Source organism: Pygoscelis adeliae, unplaced genomic scaffold, assembly GCF_000699105.1.
Source record: "Pygoscelis adeliae isolate BGI_AS28 unplaced genomic scaffold, ASM69910v1 Scaffold112, whole genome shotgun sequence".
NCBI classification, from domain to species: domain Eukaryota; kingdom Metazoa; phylum Chordata; class Aves; order Sphenisciformes; family Spheniscidae; genus Pygoscelis; species Pygoscelis adeliae.
In genome coordinates, this window is record NW_008824232.1 from 401960 (window position 1) to 422871 (window position 20912).

Here is a 20912-nt window from a genome sequence, read left to right on the forward strand (position 1 = left end):
AGAAAAACAGATATTTCAGATAGTCAACACGTAACATCACAGTGTAACCTTCTCTGATCTGAACAGTTAGGTCTAAGAAGGAACCCCTGCATCCTAGCAGTCTGGGGAAGAATTTTCTCCGTTCTTCATTTTCTTATTACATGGTGGGCTCCTCCAGCATAGGAGGTTCAGTCAGCTAGCAAAAAGCTGCTCTGGAGAACACAAACTGGTAACACGTAACAGGCTACAACATCCTCCATGTCCTGCAAATTTTGTTTATATAGTTGAGTTCTGCCCACCCCTTGGTGGTCTCTGACATTCGCTGTCTTTTCCTGCAGTACAACAAAGCCTTTGTCCTGTACAAGCTAAAGAAAAAAACCACCAAATCCCAACCCGTCAGCTGGAACATCAAATTTATGAGATCTTTTATGGGCACAGACAACCACCTGCTAGACAAAAGACAATACCTGTGGGTTCTAAGCTGGTCTTGACAGAAAACACAGGTCTTCATTTTAAAATATTATAACAGAATGAAAAGGCACAAATCTTTGTTTCTGACAAACATGTATTAGTGCCCGCTAGAGACAGGTGCTTTACAGTTCTTGAGTAACACCTATTTAGAAAGTTTTATGGCGCACAGCACATCTCAAATACCTTCACCGATGAAGTGAGAGTTATACCCAGGAACAGAAGACAAAAGACATTCTTATTGCTAGAGAACATAGCACATTTCAAACTCAGTACGCTGATTAATGGGTGGGGAAGAAAAGCGGAAGAAGTCAGTATGTACATGAACACAACATTTAAAAAAAACCCCAAGTCAACACAAGGGAATCTTGCTCCGTAACTGCATACACAGATTTCACATTTATGGCTAGCAAGCAACTCTCCTGGTTCTGAGAAGAGTTAGCAGACTTACCTGTGGAGTTGTTACATAACTGTTCTCCAAATTTCAGGCTTGCCTGGAAGCTAACACCATGAAGTAAGAGACAAACTTGGTGGACTGTTGCTTCTCTACATATGCCCAGTAGGGGAAAGATCAAACAGAACACCTGCCAGCATTGCACATCAAGCAAGATGAGCCTAAATCTCAAAAGACAAAGAGGAGGCCTGGGCAGGTCACCCCACTTCTGCCTTAACTTGGTTTATACTTCCTGCCAGCCTGCAGGAAGCATGTGCAACAAAAGCTTTTGTCACTGAAGGCAACGAGAAGGCTGTCTGTTGAAAACCTAGGCTGCATCCACTCAGCCAAGCAGCAGAAAGTTTCTTTAGTAAGTAACTGTTATGTCATTTTGCCAAATGCACAGACATGCTTGCACTGTGTCAGATGAAGTCATGCTTCAGGATGCATGCTCTTACACGTGACTTCATCACAACTCACCTTGCCTCAGAGCACCTGGAGGGCCCTAGCACTGGCTGAAAATGCTAAGAAAATCATGCTCCTGCTGACTTGCTTTTGTCATTGCCAGAAGTGATTCAAACTGGAGGTCACTGAAGAGGTTTTTTTTAACCCTATCAGCTCCAAACAGGTTTGGAAGGAAAAACAAGAATGTACACGTCCTCATCACACAGTCAAGCATCTTCCTGAATTCTTTGCCTTAAGCGTATGCTACATCTAGACCTCTGGAGAATACCATGAAGCTGAGCATCGGCAGAAAGCACGCCCAGGTAACATGTCACCCTTTTCAAGGAAGATGGGCCCTATGGGCACGCTAAGCACAGGAGAGAATAAAAATATCTTGCTCACTCCAGGACGGACCACTGTTTTAAGCATTGGTGTTGGGACAGCAAAGATTGAAATCTGAAAGTTATCTCTGGCAGGTTCTCGAGTTATGGCATCATTCTCGCACAAGAATTCTCCATGCAGTAGCAAAGAAACGGATCTTCACAGACCAGCATTTTAACAATACAGGCAACAAATGTGACCCTAGCGACACAACAGAGCTCAGAGACTTAAGCTAGTTAAGTATCCCCAGAGGTAGAACTGCTGTTCTTCATGCACAAAGAACTTGTACTGCCTGCTGGGGAAATGGTGAATGAACTTCCCCCAGCAATAAAATCATCTCTGACACAGACTGATGTGAGAAAAGGATTGACACAAAACTGATTGTTTAAAAATCACTCAAGGGAAGGGTCAGTCACATGGAAATCGGAGATGAAAATCAAAAGAAGATTAAAAGCAGGCTTGGAGAAGAAATAAGCAAGGTGCATTGCAGATAAAGCTGAACATCCTTGTAAGCAACAGAGGAAGATGACACAGCTAAAAGTAAATCTTGCCATAAAGCCACAAGAAGAATCTTAACAATTTAAAAGGCACCAAAAAGACAGCAGCACAGTCAAAAGAGCTACTCCTCTTCTTGACTCCAGGTCAGTGAAGTTGCTGAGAAGCACTGTCAGGAACACATCACATTCCACCTTGATAGGACAAACTATGCCATGGGTGTACCCTGCAGAGGCCAAAGAACTTCCAGCTAGACTGTGGATATTTGTACTGTAAGCAGTGTGGACGTACCCATGACCCAGTGCTTGAATAGAAGCATTCATAACTATCACTCAGGTTTCCTTCACGTCTTCACTTACAAAGAGAGGAAGAACATTCAGGGTACAACAGAACTGAAACAGACAGAGCTAAGGTGTTCCTCTCCTGAGCACACCTGCACACAGCTGAAGAACTGCCCACAGTACTGACACAGAAAAACCTCAGTTACAGATTAGGCAAACTCCAGTAGCAGCAACTGAAAAGCATCCTTTACAGGATAAGGAACAAAGTTCAGAGTGATTAACTTAAATCAGTAGTTACAAACTGAGTTGGGACTACTGGCTCTTTTCACTGGAAACTTTATGTCTACTACAAGTGGCATCCTCTGGTGCAGAAGAAAAGCTGCATCAAGCTTCAATCTCATATCCAAGAGATGTATCATCTAGCGAGCTATACCTGTGACTGTTTGTGCTGGATGGAAATCTGTTTTTGGGAAGTGCAGGAAGGCTCAGTGTTCCCTGATCCGGTAGAAGATGGGCTGCCTTGCTGGGCCTGCAAAAGAAAGTTAGTGTATTGTTATATGCTCCTCAGCACGATCACTAGTGCCCATGCAGATACACTTATCTTTACACGGGAGGTGCGGCCTGGCCTGGGTACCATACTTTCATGTTAAGGATTAAGAATGCTCTAAAGATTTAGTTCATTAAAACAAGAGAGTCAGTTTCTTTCAAGAAGCCTGGCCCAACCTGCTAACAGACAAAGCTTTTAAAAGCCTAGTATAATTCATGTCAGCTGAGATTAAGCGAGGCCAAAACAAACACTTCTCACAGCAAGACTACACTTCATTCTTTTGCTTTTTTGCATCTATTAGATTAGCCTCTCAGATGCTATTATTTTGATCTACGTAAGATTTTGAGTCATTAACTTAAAACTCACATCATTTTTATTAAACAAGTAAAGCCTGGGACCTAGAACTCTTCACAAGGAAGATGAACTTACCAGAAGATGGTAGACTTGGTCATCAATAAACCAGGCTGCACTTGAACCACTGTCTTTGAGCAGAAAAGCTTCAAATTCCCCATCCCTTAACTAGAAACATCCCTTGGGATTCAAATCTTTTCAGAGCTGCTCACCGAGACAAAAGTAAAACAGAGGCCACCTCCCCTCTGTGCCAGCTGCTCATTCTCTAGCCGCTGTTTCGCCAGCATCACCGACATCAGCGTTGGCAGAGCAGAGTGTTCCTCCTGCGGTTCCTTTGCTGTGCTGCCGTCTACCCCATACAGCGGCTGCTCCACTCGCCGCTGTAACACAGTCAAAAAAAATACAATGAGCTTTTTTTTTTTAAAAAAAAACAGTGATTCTCTGACTCTGCCAAAACTGTTGTCAGCGAAGCAGCAGCTCAGGAATGGGCAGGCAGCATGTTGAGAATCTGATAACTCAAACAGGACTCCTGGAGTGATTGTTCCAATGGCAGACATCAAAAAGTAGATGAAGTTAACAATTAGGAAAAAAAAAGTAACAAATGAACACACAGGACAGAATTGTCAGTTAACACACGCCCTTCCTTTGCAAATACATGTGTTTCAGAGCCAGTGGGGCAAAAGAGGCTGTAGATGCAAAAATCTTAGCGCATTGAGACTTTGGTCAATGCATTCAAAATTATACTACTTGATGTTTTTTAAGGACTCATTTTAAAACAGCCAATATCACAATGCATTCGTTATTCTGGTGAAGTAAACTGAGTCAGAACTGCTAAATGTGAGCAACCTAACCATGTCTAGGACCCAGACTTCACGGTAACCTCATTTCTGTCATTATAGCTGGGACCAACCTCCTGCAAGATAAGCAAAGTACTAATGTGTTTCCAAAATCTTTAAGAGACACATTGCATCTCTTAAAGGCCAGCTCCTTTCTCCTACAGCAGACTCATTTTCCAACTGCGATACAGGAATTTGGTTCAATGAGAATAAGAATCATCTGAGCTACATTGATTACAGCACTCAGAATCTCATTGCCCTCGCTTTAAAAGCCAGCCCATCACTGCTAAAACTTGGCAGCCTGGGTAATAATCATCTAAGTCCTTCCAAGCTGTAACTCCGGGCCAGGCATATGCCACATAGAAAGTAAACAGTCAGGTCAGGCTTCAGTTTTTCTTAAAAACCTAAATTGCAACCTGAAGCATATTTTCTGGCTAACATTACAAATGTCAAGAGTGTGCTTTCTTCCCCAAAAGTATGCTTGTATATGAGAGCGATCTTGCAAGAGTCTGAAGACCTGCAGATCATTCTTCTGATCCAAGGAGAAGCAAGGCAATTCAAAGCAGTCAAGAGATTTGAAGACAAGAAGTAACATCCTGAAGCCATTACAATTCCTCCGCAAGTTCTGATTGCAGAAAATTTCCAGTACAGTATAGATTAACTCACAGGTTTGGAGGAGGTTTGTCTCATTGCGAAAGACATTTTAACACTCTGCTCTCTTCCTAGACCATACTGACATCTGTAATGGGTAAGATACTCCATCTTCTCCAATTTTCACTCATCCCCCCATTTTTTTGGGCTTAGCTCAAGCCATTGATATTCAGTTTGTAAGAAGAGGACAGATCTTGCCAATGCACATAATAGTTTGTTACGAATAAGCAAACATTACAGGTTTAGCTGCAAGAGTAAAGAACAGAAGATAAGAAACACAAAGAGCACCTGCGTAAGGAGAGACACAAACTGGCCTAGCTGAAACTAACTGCAACATCGGTCTTCACCACATGAGAAATACTCTGTTCAAACTTTTACCTACTCAATACATACAAGCATAGAAGAAAACCAAAGGAAGAATCAGCTTGTCCCATTATAAACACCTGCAGGGTATCTCATCTGCTGGAATGAAGAACTGTCCCTAAAACATCACACATCTGCAACATTCAGAGATGGTATTTCTTTCATTAACTTCTCTTTAAAAAGGTGTATTAGTGAATTAATATGACAGGAGGAAGGGCTATTCAATTAACCAGATATATTTTAATTTTTGTAAATATTAAAAATATCTAGAAGCATATCTGACGTTCTCCCTTAAAGCAGCATTAAAAGCTTTGAACATCTAGCAACATATATTGAATTCTGAACAGAGAATTCAGTGTTGGGATTTACTTCAGTACACATTCATGAACTGTGCAAAGGTCTCTGCAGAATAATGTAATCAGTAAAGACTTTGCATTTGGTTTTCAGAATACTAACCTTTCCCATAATGCTCCATATTTTTGTGACATTCAACAAATGCTGAAAATTTTTAAAGAGGGGCCCAGGCAATGTTCAAAACTAGAGATCAGACACCAGAGCCTCCGAATATTGCTTTGCTAGTTGAAAGAAATTTCTTTAGCTGCTCTGTGCTAAAATGGCTTAAAAATACTGGTTATTTCTTCACATTCAGATCTTGCAGAAATGCTGTGACAGCAAAAAGGAATTATGTAACCAAAAAATAGCAACAGATGTGCATGTATACACATTTCTTTGCAAGCTTTTGCTAATGCTCCTTACAAGTCACATGCACATAAACAGAAGTAAAAGACCTTCCCAGTATAATTATGGTATGCAGGTTTTTCAGTATACCCAAAGGGTCCAATCAAGATCGGAATATCATTGTATTAGTGCTATACAAACATAAAACATACTCCCAACTCGATGGAGAAGTTCAGGAGCTACAATGGAATACAAGATAACTAGTATGTCAGTTCCACCTTTTATTAAGGACAGTGATCTATCTGTAACCACACAGCGCGCTAAAAACTTGCATGCTTTAAGCTCAGATATTCATATCAGTTACAACTGGACTAGCCACTGTTACAGGGTTCTAGACATCTGGCTTTGCTGCCAGAACCCGGTTTCAGGATAAAAAAAAAAAAAAACCTGAATAGAGAATAAGCCAAATCACCCACCAAGAGACCCTTCTTTCCTGTTCAGAACCTTTTATTACCTGTCTGAAGCACGGCCACCAACCTAATCAATGCCATGCCACCAGCTCTGTTCCCAGGGAGAACACATACCGGCAAGGGGTTGGATAAGGAATGCTGCGGTGATGATCTGGCGACAGGCGGAACACTTCTACCGGGACTGGTTCCTGGGCCACTTCCCCCAGCAAACTGGCCAAAGCAACAGATTTGATCATCAGTAATTCTACAGAGATACTATATATAAGCAAATTTAACAGAGACAGAAGGAACACATTCGTCTTAAAAATGAAGCCTTATAGGCTCTAGGGACTCATTTAAACAAACTGAAAATAAGCTAAGAGGAAAACCTTAAAATTTCATGCACTGTTTTCAAAAATAACAGCAAAAGTAAGTACTTCAGACAAACATTCACATTTGCACTGAGTACATTCTTCTTTTTAACACAAAAAGATATAAACCTACACACTTGGATATGGATCAATTATTTACTGTATAGAATTAGGAAGCCCATTCCCTGTGAGGAGACGTGTCTAACCGTGCTTCACAGAAGTGTAAGAAATGTACATCTTCACTGAAGCATCTGTGCAGTCACTGTTAAAGACAAGATATGCAAGCAGCTGGGCAACTGGTCTGGTTGGTACAGAAATTCATATGTTCCTGCACCACATGGTATACCACACTTACAAAAAGCTTCAGCCAGGAAAGAAGCAAGCACTAATAAGCACTTAATTTCTGACTCCAAGTTACTCAGTAAAATAAAGAACAAACTTAAGAGAAAAGCTAGAGCTCTGGATTGTGCAGACCTAGAAAAACTTCAGAAACTACACAATAAAAAAAGAATATTGATTTTTAGAATGTCCATCACTGTTTTGGGGAGGGGTCTCCGTCTCCCATGTGGTGCCAGCCTCCTATGGCAAGCTTTTCTAAAGAGGGAACCCTGTAAACAACTTCCTACTCAAATCAGTGGGACTTTGCAGGTAGGTTCTTTTGCAGCACCACACCTGTATCAAAATATTGGCTTGCATACTCAGAGATATCCTCATCTGAGATCCAGGTTCCAGTGGAAATCAACCTTGAACCTATACTTACGTGGCTGCTCTTTTAAAAAAAAAAAAAGCAAGTTTTCTTTTGAAACTGTTCAAAGAAATGTTAATTTAAAAACCAACTTCCAAAAATCTCATATCCTCTACCTAACCAGATTTGAGCATATCAGGTTAACATCGTCAATCAGTGACTCCAATGATGGATCAGTAACAGAAGTCACGTTACAGAGTTCCATCTACAGATCTTGCATATCGTGAATTCAAGCAGATTTCTCAGACAATGTAGATGCTTACCTCAAAATAATCACTAATTTTATGTCCTCTAGGAGTGCCTTTTCCTAAAAAGGAAAACAAAGGACGAAAATAAGAGTTGATATTTTTTAGAACAGAAGTTACGATGCCATTCTAAAAAACTACTCCTATATTCTGACACTCCTTTCCCTGTAGAAAGGTGCAACACCTATCACAACAAAAGCTTCTGCACAACAAAAGACTGCCCCAGGGTTACAGCTCTTGTGCTGTTGTTGGGAGGGTTTACAGTTGACAATTCAATTAACTCTTAATTCCAAACATGTCAAATCCAATCAAACAGCATTTCCACTTGCTAAAGTACTTAGAAAACACTAAACGTCATTGAATGCTGCATAGGTTCTCCAAAATTTCCTTCAAGATAAGGACAGAGCAAAGGGTACTTTTACTCCTCCACCTTCAGGTAAATTACTGCGTATTAGATCTCTCACAAGCATTCCTATAAGAGTTAGCAAGATAATTAGTGGTGGCTTAATACCAGCTCATTAAAACTTAGCCCTTTTCTCTTATTATAATATTATCAAAGCAGTTCTGTCAACACAATCCTCGTTACTTTCTTGTTGAAGAATAAAAGAAATAGAAATCTGCTCCTAGGCCCATTTGCTAGAAAATCTGAGCTTGGACTTGAACACACTGCGTTTTTCTTAGTACTCTGAGACAGCACTGCCTGCTTTATACTTGAGCACAGTTTGTTCTCTATTTGTTGTGGTGAGAACTTACTCTAACAAGGCAGGCATACGTCTCAAAAAGCAAGGAAGAGAGTACAGCCTGTATTTTGAAGTCTGGCTGCTGTATATGTAGTGACACGGGACCAAAACAACACTTCAGAGAAGCCATATTAAGCCTTTGGGCAGTCTGTCCCATAAAAATGCAATAGTTTGTGCGAATAAGCTGAAGACGAGTATTTTCCTGCCAATGAGGATAACAAGGCTCCCAGAAGAGAACTACACCATCATGGAGTAGTTTATAACAAGCTGCCTGACACACCCTTGAGAAGAGCCATTAGTTTCCTAGGACACTGACTGCAAAACGTGCACAAATTACCAACCGTTCAGAAATCCTGCAGCAGGGTCAGGAGAATGAATTACCTTGACTGGTCTCGTATGCTTCTGCTTTCCTTTTTCTATTCCGCTGGTCATTCTGTTTTTTCTCAGGAGTCTGTTAAACAATACTTCAAAATTAACATTTCTGCAGTTATTCCAAGATCTAAAGAAAATACCAAAACACAATAATCTGCTCCATATCCCCAGTGGCCATTTCACTTCTCTGGTACATTTGTTTCTACTGCTGGTACTTAAAGAAATAACTGCTCTCAGATAGCTACTACTTTCTGATATATGTGCTGCAGAAGGGAGAGAACACGGTTAGGAATGAGGTTAATTTTTTTTTTTTATTGCACCTGCAGCAAGCCAGCCTCTACTGCCCAGTTACCTCACATGGTTAGCAGAACAAGTTCAAACACTTATAAAAACCTGTATAAACCATTTCACGGTGATCACAGTACTGGTACAAAAGGAGTAATGACAAGAGGTTTGAGTACAGACATCCAAATTTGCAGTCCAGAGGCTACTTAGTCTACCAGGACAATTCATCTTGCCTGCAGCTAATGCTTCTTCTCAAAGCTCTTTGCAGATGGCTACAAGAACTATCCTGTCTACTGGTGCACAACCGCAACCTTACACAAAACAACACAGAGCTCTCCAGGATGGCAGCTGGGAGAAAGCTGCCACAGATGCAGCAAGTCATCTGGACTTATTTCTCATTAAAGTCAAGGGTCGGTTGCATCTGCCATTTCTGTGAGCAACCAGAGACCTGAGGGGCAGCTTATCAGTGGACAGCAATATATTTATGCACAGGCACAATACAGAGCACAGGTGGGAGGCTTGAAGGCTCCAAAAGTGTCATGCCTATCTGTCTGTACAAAGCTAGCAAGCCTAGACATTGAAGAGTGGAGGAGACCCTGGCATGGTTTCCACATCACCAGAGTCACTTATGTGGCCAAATCTGCTGAAAACATTAGGACGCACTGCGCTGGAAGCAGCTTACTGAGGTTGCTGGAAAGAAAGATATCTTGTCATTTCCATCACCAATGTCATTTTAAAAACATCTCTTATCCCAAAGGGTCCCAAATAATTTCTGAGCTCTGTGCTTTACAATCACTGCAGCCACTAAACTATAGCCTGGGGGCAGGAAGAAGACTACAGCATGCAAAACACTACTCTGGGGGAGGGAAAGCCATGGCCAGAAAGTTTGTGGTAAACCTAAGTTTCATGCTCTTTGGAAACCAAAGTCCAAAGTACCCTGTTTAAAGATCTCTGCCAAAAGACTTGCACACAGTAGAAATCAATCTACCTCCTTTAATAGGATAAAAAGGATAAAGCTGACACAGCCAGAATCTAAACCTGGCTGTGTCCCCAGTGGATGCTGGGCATCTACAGTCCCATGTTACCAGCTGGGCAGTCACCGACATGTTATTGTTTTGGTAAGAGGACAGAAGGGATGTTAAGACAAAGGTGGCTATTGCGTCCGCAAAGTATGTTTTAGAATGGGGGGACTGAAAACTCCGTAACTATCTAGAGACTTGCTGTACCAGCTCCTGTATGTGTAAAAGTCAATGACTTAGCCTCCTCACTGCGTAGTGAAGAGCAACTCATGAACAGCGTCGGCGTGACTGTAACACCACAGGCTCCCTTACAGCCTCTATGGAACTGTAAGCATATTAATGAGATTCAGTTTAAGTTGTTTTTCCATTCAAGTACTTACATAACAAAAATTACACACATTATCTGTTACAGACTGAAAAAGCAAGGAATGGTAGATTTGATTATGTCAGCTTGGTCAATTTAAATCACTCCACAGAATTTCATAAAAAAACCCAAGTAAAATAAGAATGAATACTCAGTTTTCCACTATTAACTCTATTTACTTGTATGAAGTTTAAGATACTGCGTTCTCAAAAGACTTAGCTTCACCAGACACCTCATATCAGCACTGCCATATAACAGAGGGAAATATGATCGAAAACTTACCTGATAACCGTGTGAAAAGTTCTTTAAATGCATAAGAAAATGCATTTAAATTTGAGGTTTTGCTTTATTAACATGGAATTTTAAAGTAAAAATGTAACTCTACAATTAATTTTGCTGCTTTAGCAAGTGTTTTGAAATAGTTAATCCTAAAGCAGTGAGATTAAACAGGGACAAAGCATCAATTTTCACCTCCCCACACTTCCACAGAGCAATTCATAAAAATGCTCTGCTTTGTACAGACTTCTGCAAATTCACATATTTGATAGGTACGGCAAACTTTTCCATTCATGCTCTCTGACTTTTTATTTAGCCAAAACTGTATCCAAAACCAGCAAACAAATCACAATGCAGCTGAAAACAATGTCATAAGCTCAGCTTTATGAATGCCGTGTTTTTGGGGTTGGGTAAAATCTGCCTGCTACGGTGGGAAGCTTCAAGGAGGACTGTTTTTCACAGCATGGTCCAAAGACTGCAGGGTTAAGATCCAGACTAATTACTTCCACTAGTCTCTTTCACACCCCAAACAAAGAACACTGTCACTCACTCTCACACAATTCCTTCTGTGTTTTGAGTTCAGTCATGTCCACCTTAAACCCAATGAGGATTTGTGCCTACTTACCTCCAATTCTTTATCACTCAGAGAACCCACGCTGCACAAGCTCTGGTTGGAAGACTCACTATTTAATGGACCCTAGTGAAAAACAAGCAAAGACTGTTAGAAACAACTTCCATACAAGGCAGATATGTCCTATCAAACATTACATCTCTAGGCTAACTACGCTGCTCTAAGTCACATGGATACAGCAGCAACACGGGTCAAATACCCAGACACATGATGGGGCACTAAAAAACTTCAGAAGTCGTTTGGAGCAAGACGGAAGCTGGGCTGCCAGTTGGACAGTCTTTTCTCAGTACAGTGATCCAGCCTTTGCAATGATATTTCTGGAGCAATTTATATCCTAACTGCCCTATTTAAACACATCCACAAAACAGCTAAGGCAGTATTCATAAAAGTCTAAGACAACTGGCTTGAGAAACAAAACTTCTGGTTTGTTGAGTAGCAGTAGTTCCAAGCTCAGCTCTTCAGGCAAGCATCTGCTTGACCCTGGGCTAAGAATTTAGAGGCATCTTCCATCTGGCAAGGCAGCTATTACTGTTATCAGATGCTGGCAGTACCACTGATTTTTCTTCAAATGCGTGGTTTTTATGCTTTTTTTAACACTAAGAAAGTGAACAAGTGAAAGTTGTGTTAACAGCAGTACAACTGGCACCCATAAGACAATCTCTCCCACTAGGCTATTTTATGGACCCATGGCTGACCTGCCAACAGAGCAGTTGCTCCTACCAGGCTAAAGCACAAATTCAAGAGACTGGAATAGATTTACTGAAATAGTATCCAGGTACCTACAAGAGTCTGCCTGCATCTTTGCAGGGTCTACTGGATACACATCTGCATTTTTCCACATCCAAGCATTTTTGAAAATTACTTTCTAAAATGTACATCAAAACTGGTTTTAAAAGGAAAGAAAAGTGAATCATGCAAAGTCACTGTGTTTTAGCCTAGTGCTCTGACACACAAGTATCCTCCCACAGATCTAACTTAAGAAATCTAGACGAATTTGACAAAGATATAAAAACAAGATTCACAATTACCAATGGAACGTATTAACAGGAAGAATGACATGATAAAGCCACCTGTCCATTAATAACTTGTGAGCACCTCTTCCCAAAGATTCATTCTATTTTAGCATTCTTATTTTTGCAGTAACCACTTCCCACCAATCAATCTTTCCTCAAGGCAAAGCCACTTCTCATTATATACTTGAGCAGAAGACTTATGGGAGGGGTGGGGGAGAAGCCTTAACACCACAGAGAAATCCCACGGTAGATTATTTTTGAGGAGAGCAGTTCTCCCTTCCCCATTTATAAGACAAACACCACCATCAAATTAAACTTGTGACACAACTTAGCTATTACTAACCCCAATTTCCAAGCAGGCATCCACAGAAAGTAAAAGTTCTGTTTACCTTCTGTATTACACTGTGAATGTTAACTACTAAATTTGTTTCTCCTAAAAGGACATCCTTAGTTGCTTCAACGTAAAAAAAAACCCACAAAAAACCCAACACTTGAATAGCTCAAGAAGCTACACATTTAGGATTCCCTTTTAAAAGCAAATTACTTTATGAAAATTGCAGATTTACACTCTTGAAGCCATACCATTACCCCTTCAACGCATCACACAAATAGCTCAAGACCAGAAAGATGTTTTACCTCATCTCTTCAGCAATAGTTGCTTTTAGAACAAGGAAGCAAGCTTCCCACCACCCAATGTGACGGCTCACAAATCTTATAGGTACAACTCTTGGTTATTCCAGGGATTTATTCCTTGGCCAACAGGACTTAACAGAAGTGCCAACACTAACCTTAGTGACATCCACATGAAGGCCTCATTGATTAAAAAAATGTAATACCTTACGGCAAGTGGCAACAGAAAGTTAATCTTTTCACCCACGTAAAAAGCTCGTTTATAACCTGCACAAATGCTGTCCTCTAAAATCCTTCACTTCCTCTCATGAACCCAAACCCCAGCAGCACGTCCAAGACATCAACCTTCTGTGTAAGCGTGAAAGCTTTATTAGGTGAAGGAGCATCTCAAGAAATTATCATTTGCTGGTCTCAGATGGACAGGCTGGGGTTCTGACATGATGAAGATGAAAGCAAAAGTTGTTTCCACATTTGCTTAAATCTCGCTGCCTCCATTTTGCACATGGATAGCAAATGACAGGAACAGCTGCTCCCAAAATGCCACATTTGAGCTTTTCAGGAACATTGTGGTTGAAAGGGTATGTCAGTGGCTTATGAAGGGCCAAGGTTTCAGCAATGACCTGTATTCCAGGCTAACCTGGAGAAATAAACTGATGAGGCCGTCTATAGTTAGAAATGATCCTAAGATTTTTTCAGAAATACAAGTCTATCCTCTCCAGTACAAAAATTCCACTCACTTTGCATCCGAATGTAAAGTTCTGGAATGCAAGCAGCTGGAAAAATGCCTAATACAAAATCCACAATGTTTTTCTTACTTCCAGTACCACTACTACCTGTACTGACTATTCTGTGTGGGAAATCTACAGCTCTAGCAGTTGGAATCAAACCCATCCTTTGCATCAACAAAAGAGCAGTTCAGTTCTTATCACAGATTCTTGAAGAGCAAAAAAACCCATTTACCCTTTACTTTAAAACTTCCTCTAGAAACTACACTGACAAAATCGTAAAATTGAACTCAACACAGTAGTAGAAAGGGTGAAAAGGAACTGACTACTTAGTTATGGAACCAGAAAAGAACAGCTTGTCAGATGTCTGTAAGTATCCAGCAAGTTCACTGTCATCTGTATTGATACTGCGAACAAATGCAGAATTAATTCTTTGTAGGCAAGTTTTGACCCATTTCCACTGCATGAGCTTTCCTCTCCCTTGCTGATCTTCTAGAGGGCCTTCCACTGACACTTCTCTTAGAGTAAAGGATTAGGCCTATCTTACGGGCAAGGAGCTGAAGCATCTTGTTCATGTTGAAGTTGGCAAAAAAGTCTTGTTTTGAGGTATTCCGGCTATGGAAACACAAATTGTTCATTAGAACGTACTGTACTCGAAGCAATAAAGATGCAATACCTAGGATGTTTAAGGAACATGGCCGAGTCCTCAGCTGCACCTCTTCTCACGTAGTTACGCAAGAGAAAGAAAAAGCAAGTTTTCCCAATCAACCAGCTAGATATCTAGTTTCACACATAACCTCATGTTATCAACTGCTTATAGCAACAGGTTTAGACAATGGATATGAGAAACTATACATCTGAGCATCTCCCCATCAACTAACAGTCAGTGAGTGTGTGTATAAAAAAACCCTTCAAATTTATGTTTTATCATTCCTGACTGCTTATATTTAACTCAGCAACTGACACTGGATAAATGTTCAGTACTTAATTTAGCATACCATTATAAGTGGTCATGACACAAAAGGAATTAAAGGAACAAACCTGAATTTTGGAAAAAAACAAGTAAGCAATGGCAAAGAATACTAACATCAGAATACTCCTGGGGAAGTGGTAGCAGTGAATAATAAACATGCAATAGTTTACACCGGAAGGGCTTATAAATTTTCTTCCTGAAGAAGTCATTTGCACTGGCATCTGGCTTTTCTAGCACAGACTACTTTGGGATAATACTGCACTTCTCTGGTATCACTTACAGCCCACTCATCCACTGTACCCTGTCAAGAGAATCGGTGATGGGGCTCAGCAAAAATTCAAAATACGTGGGTCATCTGAAATAAGCTAATAGTTTCTACAGTGTTTACCCAAATGACAAGCACAAGAACAGCACACACTTCCTCCTCCGCAAGGAATTTCTTTCTGAGATAAGCTGGCATGCTCTTTTCCCTTGTGATTCACCTATCAACTGCCGCTTCTAAGTCCGTGACCTACCTATGCACAACAAAACCTCCATGCTGAGAAGTGGATGCAACAGTAGCAGGCGCTTTCAAGACTCCTACTCAAAGGCAAGAATTTAAAAATCTGTCCACTCACACGAGCTGGTTAGTCATTTCTCCCTTCGCAAGAGCCCTGGAAAGGCCACAAATGAGGCACAATGGCTGGAGTTTCAATAGAAACAACTTAGCCTGACAATAGCTCCCATTGGATCTTCCATAACAAAGCTAGCCTGACTCAGACTGCCCTTACCTATCTCCTCTTCAAGCCTATCTACTGCTTCGCATGACTTGTGCGTTTCCTCAGCCTCTCCAAGCTCCCAAAAATGATCCCTCAGGCCTGCCTGCAACTCTTCTGTTGGGCAGTCTCCATTTTGTGCTCTCCAACTCCTCATATTGAAAGAGAGCTCTAGGAATTCAAGCTGCCTAGCCAGAGTCTCCAATATGGACTTACAGCAACATGCATTGCAAAATTCTCTTGCTAACTCAATGGCAGAGACGTCCTTCATTGGCTCAAGCTAAGGTAGCCCAAATTCTTCTGAGTTACGTAGCAAATCAAGAGATTTCAAAGGGAAAAAGTCAATCCTTAGTTCCACTAAAAGTTAGTGCTGACTCTGCACAGGCTTACACTAAAGTGAAATGGTTGAATGGTTTTCCAGTTACTCTGGTCCAGTGCTACTGTATGAGCCACGTTTAATTAACATATTCTTATCTTATTTCAAGAATCACATAAATATGAGAATTACAGCCTGCTTCTGAATTATGCTTTTAGAAAAGCTCATTATTATAGCCAATAATGAAATCCCCAAATCACCTATGTCTTTTCGCCATGAGAAGTTAATCTACTATCAGATGTTCACAGGTAACCCCTGCTATATTTGATGGGTAAGCAGATCTGCAACAGGATTTTTTGGCTCCCATTATGCCTCGAGAGTTCTCTCAGGATGAAAAAATAGTATTTTTATTTTACTGATGGCAAACTGGACAGAAGGGTCACGCAACTCACCCTAACCCTCAGTTCAGGGGCAGAAATAGAACTGCGATCTGACAACTATTTCTGGGCTCTAGTAGCCAGACAACACATTTGAAATAAATAATGTTTTGAAATAAGTAATGTTGCACATGGAAGCATCCAAACAATTTTCAAGTGTCTGGCATAAAGTCCTGACACTGTCTGTGCTATCTGATAAATTCAATTCTAAGTTTCAAAACTCTTATTAACTAGATCTGGTAGCATGTGACACCTGTTAAGGACCATTGCTGGGCAGCACTGCTTCCCTCCAAGGAAGACACGATTATTCTCATACATCAATTCTCAACTTTTTAACTTTGCTGCTAGAAATGTTGCTAAGTAGACCACACAACTGGTAGTTACTGAACTGATCAAAACTGCTAGAGTGACAGAGAAAGGGTAAAAACCAAAATAACATGAGTAAATACTGTTCTTTTTTATGAGCAATTCTCTTTCTGGAAGCAGATGTTTTGCAACATAAGTGACACTCTTCGGGTTATTTTAATTTCCCTCTTTAGGATATCTCAAAGAGGGAGAAAAGGGAGCAGCAGCTACCACCAAGACCAATACTTCTTCAACTCTAGCACGGTCATCTGATCTACACGATGCCTACAGCAGGACAGAGAAGGTTACTCTCTAGAAATGCTTCAGCCTTTTTAGTTTAGCTGTAATAAAGTCACACACACAACTTAGTTTGAAGATCTTTTAAAGACCAAACTTGTAGAAGATATGCATGCTGCCGTGATGATCCACCCTGGTTAAACCTGAGACAAGCCATGTGCAAATACAGATTCACCCATCACAATTACCTATTCCAATTCTTATCCAGGAAGAGCCTGTGGAAATGACACAAATCCTTTGGAGTTAACCTGCCTGATATCTTAAAGACAGCGCCCAGACAGGGGGAGGAGAGGCAGAAGACGAGAGCAGACCAAATTAAACAATGTTATCGAGAGAAACAAACTACAATCTGTTTTCTGTACCTACTGACCCAAGGAAGATGTTTGAGATGACTAGTCAGAATAATGCCTCAAGTGAATACGCTTAGATTTCCCCTAGTAAGTAAACATAAACAGGAGCTAAATAAGCAAGAATACTGGTAGGTGTCAGATAGTCATGTGTTAATTCAAGGACTCGCTTTGCAAATTTGGGGAAGAATGGCACTTTACCATATGGCAAGAACAGACATCTAAAGCATCACTGGCTTTTTGAAGCTATCTAGTGACCTGGATGAACCACATGAGTATAACAGTTGCCTAGAAACATTCCTTGCTCGTAGATCTGATTCCATGTATTAACTCCAAGCTTCTAGAGAAATATATTCTCCAGCTACTAAGTGAGATAATTCATCACAGACTTGCAACAGAATTTTGAGGCATTTGGGACTGCAAATGACCTCAGTCATTGGGTTGTGCCTTCAGCTACTACAGGAGGTGACAGCACACAGCTGTTTCCAAAACAGATCAGGATTTTCTGTCCTCTACTACTGTTACTGGAAAGCTCTTCCAGAACCCCATGACTCTGATGGCTGGAAGCTTTTTTCTAGTTTCAAGCCTGAAAACTTATTCTAGCATAGTCTTATTCATTCTCAGAAACACGTATAGTTGTTCTTTACTTGCAAACGTGCAGGGAAAGTGGGCTTTAAAGCTGCAGTTGTATTGAGGATGTAAACTAGTACATTAGTTTTACACGGGTCCAAAATATACCCTGTATTTTTAAACATGAAAGAAACCTAACCAAACACACTAAGCGATACACCAAGTCAGTGGAAGGCAGGAAGCTCAGTTACAACTGCCTGCTGCCTTCACCCAATAGGAGAGCATCTAAGATGACATTTCTTCCTTTTATGCAATAAACAGCAACAGAATACCTTCTATCCCAGGAGGATGTGCCAGTCCCAGTCCCACTAGATGGCACTAACCTACCCTACGTAGCCTTCCTTCAACATTTAATTGGAGAGAGCTAAAAACCTTAGTTGAATCATACAAATTGTATCACAGCTTTCCCAATATATTCCCTTTAAGACAATGACCTACCAATGCCAGTGCGGAGCATGACGGACGGAGACTTGGGGGGGTAGGGAGGGAATTTGAAGCACCAACCTGGGAGGGAATGTAGTATCTGAGATTAATATTGCAACCGAGATTTGCTGCAACATAGTAGAGTCATGCTAATTTCATATCAACGGTTGGCTGAGCTATTGCAAATTAGCAAGTATGCAAGGAAATAAATATATATCTTGTTTGAAATAAGTGTAATGCACTTCAACAGTTTACTGACTAATACAAAGTAAAACACTATACTGCATAACAACAGGTAAAAATAAAACTCAGTAACTAACAGAAGAGCTTTGCTCAAAGTGAAGCCTCCAAGAAGTGAGGCTTTTTTACTTGGATATGCTTTAGAAACAAAAATGAGTTTTCAATATTCACCCTACAGAGAAAGGGCATGTACTTTCTGCTCCAAACATATTGAAAACATAATTAAGACTTGCTTTCCGGTATCTTTTAAAGGTTATTCCTTTAAAAGGAATAGTTCCTAACATTCTTTGTGAGCACAGAGTATGTTGGCGCTGTTTTAAAGCAACAATAGTGTCTATGCTTCTAAGTCTTCGCTATTCTAGAAAGTTGTTTGGCTTTATCTATACTGGTACAGCTAAAGATGTTAAAGTGACATACGTGGGGAAAGAGGTAAGAAATGGATGAAAAAGTAGATAAATTAAAGTTGTACTATTGTATAAAACAAGTCTTTCAAGATCGTAAATACATTATGTAGCATAAACTTTTATGCCAGTAAAAGCCTCAAGGTTAAAAAAAAAAAAGTCTTAAGAGTGGGGAAAAGATAAAAAACCCCCACACTGTTGCTTCAGTAACTGAAATTGTTACCCTTCAACAACTTCTGGTGTTAATCTTCCTTACTACCTTGCAGCTGAACATTTTACTTACGCTCCCTTCCAAGACTTAACCGTGTTTGAGTCCTGATTGAAGTACAGATCAGAAAGAAAAGTATGAACTCAAATGAAACCCTTTTTCAAGTTCCGATTTGCTTCGAATTTTTCTAAGAAATACAGCATCTACAAGGTTTCTTCCCTAAATAATTCTAAGAGGTTTCTGAAAATTATCTAGCAATGCTATGTTGTTTTACCATCTACCTTGATGTTGTCCAAAACTCAGAATCTTCCTCAAAAGTAAACTCCTTATCACTGACCTAGTTTAAGATGAGTTCTGCCACCATTTCATTGCTCAGAGAGACTATCAATCAACACTACCAACAACATCTGGAGAACCAAGAGTTTAACGCTAGTATATCAAGCAACCACACAAAGTTATTATTTAAGTGCCTTACTCAAGAAAGGCAGCTACTGAACAGTTACGAAGTTGTACGTGAGGACAAAGATGGGATTTTACTAGCAGGTTGTGGACCACAGATACAGGAGAGCTTACCTTCAAATACTTTTTGTGTGTGTTCTATGCGACCGAGTACACAATTTTAGCACGCTGCCCCCACGAAGAACTGAACAAATTCCTGAATATATTAAGTCTGGTTACATGTTGTATCGAACACAGTAAACTTGAAACTGTATCTAACAAGTGGCCAAATTCAGTTCTCAAATGCATACTTGGAGAAAGGAAGAGACAGGTGAGATTCCCACTTCCAAAGACAAAGTTGTCAAGGGTTTTTTTTGGGCATACAAGCTGCCTTAAGATGGAGCAACTCCTAAGAACTTAATCAGAACCCAAAATCTTCTATATAGCAAAACATCTGCTCATAGAGATCCCATTTTCATTCCTCTTAAACATACTTCAAGCAAATTAGCGGTCAAAACACAACTATTGATACAAAACATTCTGCTAGCAAAGCAAAATTATCAATTTAGAAATTAAAAAAACAAAGTGCAGCACAGGATGGATAAGCAGTCATGCCTTTTACCAAAGGTACTTACACTCACCTTAGCAACCCCGACTCCAGTGAACCTGGCCTCCAGTAGTTCCTGCCTTCGTGGGTCCAGGCTATGCAATTCTTCCATCATTTCTGCTGCTATGGGAGAACAACACACAGATTATGCAATGCAAAGAAAGGAGAGAGATTTAATATTCCGTGCCACTGACGAGACTCAGAAGTGCCTGTTCTGCAGCATAACCATGTAGAAAGCATTTTCTTGCAAGAGAAATGCAAGATTACCATGCAATAATAACATGACTTTGCCACCATATTACTGTATTTAAACCATAACCCTGCTGGAAAGTTTCCTCTTCAATCTGTTGTACCAGCCATTTCAAGATCTCTAAATCCAAGAAACCAATTATGTCACATTCTCCCACTGGATGCTTTATTAAAAGGAAAACATGGGACCGGAGTGTTATGACTAAAAGCTTCAGAGCTTTTCATCTGTGCTGCATGACTAGGAGAAAAAAAAGCAACATTCTTTACCCCATAATTTATTTTTGGCCAATCCTGGAAATACTAGATCTCTCCGAACTCCAGATTTCACTGACAACAGCTTTGGTTCTTTCAAGCACAGAAAGGGATTATAAGAAGAAAATAACGCTCGTTTAAACCTTTTTCTTTATAGAGCAAAGCATCAGATACCTTCAGCGTAACAGCTGCTTCTATATACTGGATGTACCTGGGGTACCT

General features: G+C 40.4%; 1 protein-coding gene across 1 annotated transcript in view; it reads right to left on the reverse strand.

Moving 5' to 3' along the window:
• Positions 1 to 20308, reverse strand: part of TLK2 (tousled-like kinase 2) — a 41757-nt gene extending 21449 nt beyond the window's left edge. Inside the window, exons 1-9 of the mRNA XM_009334882.1 lie at positions 20224 to 20308; positions 18311 to 18376; positions 11399 to 11470; positions 8839 to 8908; positions 7736 to 7779; positions 6492 to 6587; positions 3592 to 3759; positions 2914 to 3010; positions 2112 to 2117 (exon numbers count right to left, since the gene is read on the reverse strand). Coding sequence (XP_009333157.1) covers positions 2112 to 2117; positions 2914 to 3010; positions 3592 to 3759; positions 6492 to 6587; positions 7736 to 7779; positions 8839 to 8908; positions 11399 to 11470; positions 18311 to 18376; positions 20224 to 20304 — 700 coding nt within the window. The 5' untranslated portion in view covers positions 20305 to 20308. The remainder of the gene's footprint in view (positions 1 to 2111; positions 2118 to 2913; positions 3011 to 3591; positions 3760 to 6491; positions 6588 to 7735; positions 7780 to 8838; positions 8909 to 11398; positions 11471 to 18310; positions 18377 to 20223) is intronic.
• Positions 20309 to 20912: the final 604 nt, after the last annotated feature.